The sequence below is a fragment of the Micromesistius poutassou genome (assembly GCF_964030765.1).
Source record: "Micromesistius poutassou genome assembly, chromosome: 4".
Lineage (NCBI taxonomy): Eukaryota > Metazoa > Chordata > Actinopteri > Gadiformes > Gadidae > Micromesistius > Micromesistius poutassou.
Window position 1 is genome coordinate 3,118,785 of NC_140274.1, and position 10,017 is coordinate 3,128,801.

The 10,017-nt window shown below is 47.2% G+C and overlaps 1 protein-coding gene across 1 annotated transcript in view; it reads left to right on the forward strand.

Moving 5' to 3' along the window:
* Positions 1–10,017, forward strand: part of pitpnm3 (PITPNM family member 3) — a gene marked incomplete at both ends in the record, with an annotated part of 115,049 nt that overhangs the window by 94,065 nt on the left and 10,967 nt on the right. The window contains 3 exons of the mRNA XM_084467227.1: positions 6,414–6,530; positions 7,947–8,095; positions 9,543–9,692. Coding sequence (XP_084323353.1) covers positions 6,414–6,530; positions 7,947–8,095; positions 9,543–9,692 — 416 coding nt within the window. The remainder of the gene's footprint in view (positions 1–6,413; positions 6,531–7,946; positions 8,096–9,542; positions 9,693–10,017) is intronic.

The following is a 10,017-nucleotide window of genomic DNA, read 5'->3' on the forward strand; positions in this document are numbered from 1 at the left end:
ACAGGTTTCTGCTGTCTGCTGTCAGTGTATGTATGTACAGCCTAAGGGTGATTGAGTAAACGCTTAATAATAATAATAATAATAATACATTTTATTTGTAGAGCAAAGTGCTACAGAGTTTAAAAGGGAAACAAAGGGGTTGTGTGTAACTGCAAATGTGATATAACTGCTGGGCCTCATCTGCTGCCTCGTTAGCCTACTGCCTCGTTAGTCTACTGCCTCGTTAGCCTACTGCCTTGTTAGCCTTCTGCCTCGTTAGTCTACTACCTCGTTAGTCTACTGCCTCGTTAGTCTACTGCCTCGTTAGCCTACTGCCTTGTTAGCCTTCTGCCTCGTTAGTCTACTACCTCGTTAGTCTACTGCCTCATTAGCCTTCTGCCTCGTTAGCCTACTGCCTCGTTAGCCTACTGCCTCGTTAGCCTTCTGCCTCGTTAGCCTACTGCCTCGTTAGCCTTCTGCCTCATTAGTCTACTGCCTCGTTAGTCTACTGCCTCGTTAGTCAACTGCCTTGTTAACCTTCTGCCTTGTTAGTCTACTGCCTCGTTAGTCTACTGCCTCGTTAGTCAACTGCCTTGTTAACCTTCTGCCTCGTTAGCCTACTGCCTCGTTAGTCTACTGGCTCGTTAGCCTACTGCCTCGTTAGCCTACTGGCTCGTTAGTCTACTGGCTCGTTAGCCTTCTGCCTCATTCGCCTACTGCCTCGTTAGCCTTCTGCCTCATTAGTCTACTGCCTCGTTAGCCTACTGCCTCGTTAGCCTACTGCCTCGTTAGCCTTCTTCCTCATTCGCCTACTGCCTCGTTAGCCTTCTGCCTCATTAGTCTACTGCCTCGTTAGTCTACTGCCTCGTTAGTCTACTGCCTCGTTAGTCAACTGCCTTGTTAAACTGCCTCGTTAGCCTACTGCCTCGTTAGTCTACTGGCTCGTTAGCCTACTGGCTCGTTAGCCTACTGTCTCGTTAGTCAACTGCCTCGTTAGCTTTCTGCCTCGTTAGTCAACTGCCTCGTTAGTCTACTGGCTCGTTAGCCTACTGCCTCGTTAGCCTACTGCCTCGTTAGTCTACTGCCTTGTTAGCAGACATGATGAGGAAGAATTAAACTCCTCCTATGGAGATTCTTCCCCCTTTCCTCACTGCTCCAGTGAAGCTTATTTACATTTACATTCAGGGCATCTAGCAGACGCCTTTATTTGTCAGAAGAAAGAGAAACATCAATACATGGCTGTCGGTACAGTAAGGACCAAGTGCCAAGCACTAACAATCACTACAACAAAGATAGCTAGGATAAGATGCTACACCACTAAGTACTGTAACTTAGTGCAACATACAATAAGTGCATACATTAAGTGCCAGGACAAACAACATGCAATAAGTATCATCTCCCAAAGGTCTGCAAACCGTTTGCGTAGATGACTACAGGACCAGGATCGAAGTGTATGGCTGGATCTGAGGGAGAAAACTGAAGCTGGGTGGTGTAGTATAAGGAATAGCAATAAGGCTCACAAAAGATGAAGCTTATGAAAGCACAAAGAGGATTACAAGAGAAATGTTAAAGAAAATGGCTTTCAAATGTGACAGATAATATCCCATTACTTTAAAACATTGGCTTCTGGTTCCCAGTGACTGCTGGGAGTTAACCGAGGCGTACTCACAGGCACACAGCTTGCAGCATCCGATTAAAACGCTAATATCAGCAATATTCATTGATTTTTTACGCATTCACCTCTGAAAAGGTAAGGTGTAACACAGGAGAGGTTTCGATCTTTAACAGCCTCTCTCGGTTGCTTTACAGGTCTGTGCATGATTTCTGAAACTCACGTGCACAAAACATGTGACCAAAGAATCTGAGCTCAGACGATGCACAACAACATGGCGTCAATATGTGGTATTGAGAGCGCTGTCCGGGAGGTGAAGCCTACAGACGTTACATCAGCCCTGACTGCATGGGGTCTCTACTCGTTGGTGTATTTCTCTCTCAGCTACCGAGGGGGTTTCAACAGTCTTTGATGTGCTAAAGCTCAACAGTTGTAAGGATCAAACTCTGGAATCAAACAGACTCAGAGACGATTTGATCAGAAAACGTTGAAAAAACGGGCAGACTCATCTACAGTAAAACAAGAAGGAAAATAAATGACTAGGACACTTTCTAGACTGGGTTTAGGACAGTCAGATGTACAACTGAGGGCTTAAATACACCAGAGGAACCATGAGCAATCCACACAGGTGGAAAACGATCAAGGATAATGAGGTTAAAGTCACAAACAAAACAATTCAAACGTTTGAAAACGAATAACTGCTTGACGTGTGATATTGTGATTTGAGAGGGTCTTCAGACTCAGAATGAAGATCCAATCATGTTGCTTTGTGTTTATCGCCCTAAAACTACTGACAGAATCAGAAAACACCAAGTAATCCCTGTCTGCTCCAAGCTGCTGTCGATGAGTTGTCTAATTCAGGTGGGAATGAGAGCGCATTAGTGGCTCAGGTGTTGGGATTCCTGACTGAGAGGGTCTGGGTTCAATCCCCATGGTCCGCACCCCAGCTTTAGTCCTCCTACATGGTAAGACCTAGGGCTGTACGGTATGGACTAAAATTTATGTCACGGTATGATTTGAGGCATAGACGGTAACGGTATTACATCACGGTATGTACATTTTTTTGATCTTTAAAGATGAACTGAACTGAAATTTTAAGTTTAGTTGATATAACCGATGTATTGTCTGCCTTCTCATTGGTACAATGACTAAAATGGCAGAACTTGTTAAAAGGGATAAAATTGTATGGTGAAAGTGTAGTTTTTGTAACACGGGCGCCGCCATGTTGGATTTCAACAATCAGCTACGTCACTGGCATGGTAAGCTACTCTGTAGCAGCCATAGCAGGTAATGAGTCTGAGGCAAACTGAAATGGCTACGGAAACGCAAACAATGAGGTCTAAAGGAGGATCATACTGTATTGCCCCTGGCTGCAGTAATGAATTATATAGGGCCAGGGCAGCTGGGGTAGTCATTCATTTCCACAGGCTACCTTTAAATAGGAAACCAGCACTTAGTTCATGGCTGGCAGCCTTAAAACTGGCTAGTCCTCCAATAGCCACTGGATTCCGAGTCTGTAGCGAACATTTTTTAGCTACAGACTATGAAGAGACCTGTACTTTCGACACAGCAGGGTCACTGGTGAGGGTTAAGTCCAACAGGCTGAAACCTGAGGCAATTCCGTCCATATTTGTCTTTTCAAGCTATAGTACAGGGCAGACCGATAGACCAACTACTGGAAGCAACACCACCGATGCCATCTGTCGCAGAGACAGGGCGCTGAAACAAACCCTTCAGGCGGAGGACAGAGAGGTATAAACTAAACTAGCACTCCGACCATGAAGTGTATAAACTATGACTCCGACGATATCACAGATCTGTTTCTTAGCTGCTAATTAAACCACGGCGGGTCTTTAAACAGAAGTTCCACAAATGTCCCTTTCTACTCACCATGAAGTTCGCCGACTACTGCTAGCAGCTTGCTGATGCAGGGAGTTCAACTCGAGGAAATAGCTGCTAGTTCCATAATAAGATCTGTGCATATCCATCTGTGCAATATCCAACAACATCCACCAGAAAGTAAACCTCCAACATCCACCTAATGTAAACCGTGACACGTGAATCCGCCTCGCATCTATGCTCATCCTCGCGTGTATCTCCCAAAGTGCATCTGTCTTGCCGTAATAGCTCAACTGACAGCGCTACACCCATAGACGGCTACACCGCTTTGTAAGCGACTGTCTTAGATATCCAAATGTGAAAGGTCAGAAATTTAACAAGCGCTCCCATTGGATGAATTCGTCCAATCACATTTTCCATTTGTCTACCAAGAGAAATGCACAAGACCTCAAGCATGCTCTCCACATTTATTGTATTCAGGAACATTATGCATTTTAGGAAATATAGTCTTTTCCATTTTGTGCTATTTCCTTGAAATGCACAACATGGATAAGTAGACTATATTTCCTAAAATGCATAATGTTCTTGAATACAATAAATGTTGAGAGTGCTAAACAGTAGGCTACAGCCCTTCAACCTCCCACCTCATTTCCCTCTGATAACCCCATTGGCCACTATTGGTCCATTGATAATTGACTGTTACATCATTACATCATGCAAATACAATCTAAAGCATATCTTAGGCACAATTTTCTATGGTATCCAATATCTTGAAACAGAATGAATGGATACACAATAATACATTACAAAACATAAACCACAAGAACACAATTAGTACTTCATCAGCACAATGTTTATTGGGTTGTAGATGTGTAGTGCATAAAATTATCTTCCAGTTCTTTACAAATTATCCCCCCCTCTCCCCCCTCCCTCAGATCAAGCAGGCCTGCATGTCTACAGTGGGCAGTGAAACAGTGAGCAGGGATGAGGAAGATCAGGACATACGCTGTGAAGCCAGATTCAGTGTATCGGTTGGTATCCAGACAGACCTAGTTGAGGAGAACATACATGAGGGAAAGCAGTTCAGGAGCGTAGCTACACTAACTGATGACCTGGCTAACATTACAATGCTCATCAATGACCATTTATATTGCCCTGCTGTGGAAAACTTTGGCAACTGCAAATCTGTCCTCAGAACCTCAACACCCCAGCACACTCAAGAAGCCTCATTTGAGCAATGCTGCAGTGCAGTGGAAGATGATGAGGTGTCCTTTGAGGACAAACATGAGATCCACGATGAGGACTTTTGTTTCACTTCAAGTGATGACAGTGCCAGTTCCAGTGATGCTGAGGAGGAAGAGGAGGAAGACACAAACTGTATTGCTCACAGAAAGAGCATTGTCTGTAACAAGCAGTTAATGTTGTTTTCTATGTGTCACTGGGAGGGTTGTGGCAAATGCCTTGAACGACCACCTGCATTGTCCAAAAGTGGTTTTGGGGTGACTGTGAAAACACAGTGTGTGGATGGCCATAATTACATCTGGCATTCTCAAACACAAATCAGGGAGTCATGGAGTGCAACATTACTGCTCCGGCAGCTGTGTTTGTGACAGGGAATGAGTGCAGTCCTTTCCTGGAGGTATGTGACACCATTGGTTTGGAAGCCATATCAGAGAGGCAGTGGTTTAACATCCAGAAAGCCTACGTCATCCCGGAAGTCAGTTATGCCTGGGCTATCCACAATGAAAGTGTTATGAGTGCAATGAGTGAGAAGCCCATCACTGTCTCAGGGGATGCACGGTACGATAGCCCAGGGTATAATGCTACCTTTGGTACATACTCACTGCTTGACACAGAATCAAAGATGGTTGTGGCTCAGGAAACTGTGCGGGTGACTGAGGTAAAGAACAGCTACTGGCTCGAGGTAGAGGGTATGGAGAGATGCCTTGCCAAACTTGCAGACCACGGTGTCTCCGTATCTGTGTTAGCCACTGACTGCCACCCATCTGTACAGAAGGTTATGAGAGAGAAGCACAAGGACATCAAACACGAATATGATCTGTGGCACATTGTAAAAAATGTTTAAAAAATACTTACAAAAAGTAAAAATCCAGACCTGAGCGAGTGGATCCACATGGTGACTAACCACTTGTGGTATTCGGTCTCCTCCTGTGGGGGAGATAAAGTTAGTCTCAGAGAGCGATGGATATCGGTGCTACACCACATCACCAATGTACACGCGTGGGTGACTGGAGAGATAGTCACAAAATGTGACCATCGTCCCTACACCCCTGACGAGGAGAGCCGGCGCCCGTGGCTCAGGCCTGACTCGGCAGCTTTTGGAACGCTGCAAAAGGTTGTCCTCGACAGGCAGCTCCTGAAGAAACTGGACAGGGTGACAGAGGGCAGACACACGGGGGAATTAGAGAGTGTGCATGCTCTATATAACAAATATGCGACAAAAAGGAAGTCCTTCAGCTTTGAAAGCTTTGAAGCGCGTCTTCGCCTGGCTGCTTTGGACAACAACAGCAACATTGCGAGAGAGAGGGCCAAAACCATGGCGGGTAGCGAACGCTTCAAGCAACAGTTTTCAAAGGCTGCCGGTCAGAGTTCAAAAGAGTACCCTTTTAGAAGCGACATTGTAAATGGAGCCATCTTGAGACGGAGGGGGTCTAGCACCATAGAGGGTACCTTACAGGAGCAAAGACAAGAGGCACATCCCACCTTGGCCCAACACAGAGGGCTTGCTAAACCGGACAAACACCAGTCTGTGGCAAAACACCTTAGCCGGTTCACCTAAACAACAAAATAGATGTTAAATGCCTATATCTATATATAAAAAAAATAAAAAAATAATTGTTACTCTGGCATTGCTGCTGGGTATAACTCCTCTTTCATTTATTATAAGTTTTAATGTTTCTATTATATGTATGTTTCTTCATCCTCTCCCCTCACCCTCATCCTCTCCTCTCCTCCCCCACAGAACGTCACGGCCAACCACCGGGTGAATGATGTCATCACCACGGAGGAGGGGCCCCAGACCCTGGTGGGCCGCTTCATGTACGGGCCCCTGGACATGGTCACCCTGACCGGAGAAAAGGTGCCGGCGTCTCACACACACACACACACACACACACACACACACACACAGGTCGCTCACCCCCAACGCCTCCTCGCCATGTCCCGCCGTCAATAACACTAACTGTGCGTTCAAACCAAAAGCCAAGCGAATATTTGCCGCATGTGTTCAAACTTGTTTACTCGTGCAAGTAAACAAGTTTCGTGCGAAGGTCAAAACACTTGCGCGAGAAACACTCCTCCTCTTGAAGTTCATCAGAGGAGGAGGGCCTCTCTTGTGAACGCCAACCTTTCCGATTCATTTTCAACCATTTTAACGGAAGTACCAGAGACATAATCCAGACCTCAGAACGTTGATATGTTGTTACGACTAGCGAAATCAAGCGAAATTAGAGAAAAAGTTCAATTATTATAATCAGGCGAATTCCGCGTGAACCAGGTTTTCAGGCCGCGCCATAAAAAATGTGCCTCTATTCACGTCTTTGAGTTTGTATGGATTCACACTCAATTAATTTTTGTCCCTTTCTGTCTTACGAGACGACACACTGTGGATCTACTCCAGGCCCAGAGGCTAGAGGATAAAGGTTGAGCTCCCTCCTCTTGCTGGAGAATATGTTCTTTAGCTTGCATCTCTCTGGTCTTGCATAGTGCTTGCACATCTATTGCGTGCACTTCTGCAGGGTTCAATAAAACATTACGCTTTTCAGCCTCGTGCACTCGTGTCTCTCCCGGTGATAATGATACAAAAACAAATATTCAGTCGGTCCTTTCTGCACAAGGTTGTGGAAGTGCAGCCTTTACCTTCTCAGCATTCTGAGGCACGAGGGACTGATTAAATAACGTTGCGCACTTAGCGTTTAGCTTTTGATTGCGCTCCGTGGATCAATGTGAATGGTAAATGGACTGCATTTACACAGCGATCTCCTAACCAGTGGCCACTGAAAGCGCTTTTTTACAATATTGCCTAACATTCAACCATTCATGCACCCATTCACACATTCATACACACACGGGCGACAGCCAGCTCGTCAGGAGCAGTTAGGGTGAGGCGTCTTGCTGAGGGACACCTCAACACTCAGCTAGGATGAGCCGGGGATCGAACTAGCGATCGTCCGGTTACCAGCCAACCCGCTCTACCTCCTGAGCCACATGCCGCCCCCTGCTGACCTCTGGTCTGTGGTGCTGACCTCTGGTCTGTGGTGCTGACCTCTGGTCTGTGGAGCTGACCTCTGGTCTGTGGTGCTGACCTCTGGTCTGTGGAGCTGACCTCTGGTCTGTGGTGCTGACCTCTGGTCTGTGGAGCTGACCTCTGGTCTGTGGTGCTGACCTCTGGTCTGTGGTGCTGACCTCTGGTCTGTGGAGCTGACCTCTGGTCTGTGGTGCTGACCTCTGGTCTGTGGAGCTGACCTCTGGTCTGTGGTGCTGGTGTCTCTCCCAGGTGGACATCCTCCTGATGATCCAGCCCCAGTCGGGCCGATGGGTCCACTTCGACACGGAGCTCACCAACAGCAGTGGCAGGGTCGCCTACACCATCCCCAAGAGCAAGAAGCTGTCCCTGGGGGTCTACCCCGTCAAGATGGTGGTCAAGTAAGCATCCGGAACAGACGCGCCCCTAACAACGTGTTGCAGGGCTTTCACGGACCCTTTCCTTTTTGTGTTTACAACATCAACATTAAGTCATTAAGGAGACGTTTTTATCCAAGCGACTTACAAGTGGAAGGCTGAGAACAGTCGAAGTACACAATCTAAACCAGAGTAGCTCAACACACGGTGTAGTCTCAACGTTACATTTACATTGAGGGCATTTTGCAGACGCTTATCCAAAGCAAATAACATTAAGTACATTTTTCAGAAGAAAGAGAAACAACAATATATTGCTGTGGGTACAGTGAAGATGTTCATAGAACCAAGTGGCAAGCACTAACAAGCGCTATGTTAACCCATTCCCCGTATACAACAAAGATAGCTAGGATAAGATGCTACACGATGCTCAGTAAGTGCAAGAATGTACAAAGTACAAGAAGTGCGTACATTAAGTGCCAGAACGTACAACATACGATGAATGCGTAAGAGGGGGGTGGGGGGAGGTAAGGGGGGGAGGCTATGCAGAGTCTAGTGTTGCATTACTTTCAGGGAATATAATTCTTTCTTGTGGTTCTTTCATGTCAACATCAAGTCATTAAGAAGACGATTCATCCAAAGCGAATTACAATTGGAAGGCTGAGAACAAGTAAAACATTATCTCAACGAGAGTAGCCGCGCAGAACGTCAACGCGTGCAGAGTAGCCATAGGAATAGTTTTCTACAATCATATATTTATTTAGTGCTCAATGCGCTTGTGGAGAGTTCCAAAAGGTGTACTCCAGTAACCCTTCATCGGGGCTCAGCGACTCTGCGACGGTGCTGAAGGGGAGCGGTGGGTGGGGAGTCCGCCGTGTCTCTGCTCGGCTGCAGCAGTGGCAGCAGCAGCTGTGTAATGGATGGCCCTGACGTCGCCTCCTTAGCTCGGCGGCGCTGCACATAGCACACAAAGGAGGCCCGCCCGCACACATTACGGGGCGAGAGGAGCGGCCCAGTGTCGCCTGATGCTTCCTACGCTGCTGTTGTAATTATTTTGTGAATGTTTTTGTCGGTTTTTCGGTACGTTGTTCATTTTTTGCTCGTTCGTTGTTTTTTTCTTTCTCTCTTTTTGATCACACCTTCCTCCTGATCTTTTACTCTCTCCCCCCTTACTCCCTCGTCTTCCTCCCACATATTCCCCCTCTCTCTCTACTCTTACTCTTGCTCTCTGTCTCTCTCTCTCTTCTTCCCCTCCTCCCTCCCTGTCCATCACCCTCCTCTCTCTCCCCATCCTTCATCACTTTCTTTCTCCTATTTCTCCTATCTCTCTCTCTCTCTCTCTCTCCCTCTCTATCTCTCTCTCTCTCTCTCTCTCTCTCTCTCTCTCTCTCTCTCTCTCTCTCCCCTCCCCTCCATCTCTCTCCCTCCCTCCCTCTCTCTCTCTCTCTCCCTCTCTCCCTCTCTCTCTCTCTAGGGGCGACCAGACCAGTGCGGAGGCCTATGTGACGGTGTTGCCGCGGGGGATGGAGTGTGTGGTGTTCAGCATCGACGGCTCCTTCGCCGCCAGCGTCTCCATCATGGGCAGCGACCCCAAGGTCCGGCCCGGCGCCGTGGACGTGGTCAGGTAGCTGCCGCCTGCGGGCGTCTGTCTGTGTCCTCGTGGTGTGCGCGTGTGTGTTTATATGTGTGTGTGTATGTGCGAGTGTAGGTATGTGTGTGTGTGTGTGTGTGTGTGTGTGTGTTGATGTGTGTGTGTGTGTGTGTGTGCATGCGTTTATGTGAGTACGTGCTCCTGAGTGTTCTGAGTGTGCGTGTGTATATGTGAGTATGTGTGTTTGTGCGTGTGTATGGTGTGAGTGTGTGGAGCCCATTACCCTCAGCCGCTCAGTCTCCTCTACTCCCCTCCTCCTCCTGTCCTTCCTCCTCCTCCTGCTCCTCCTCCTCCTCCT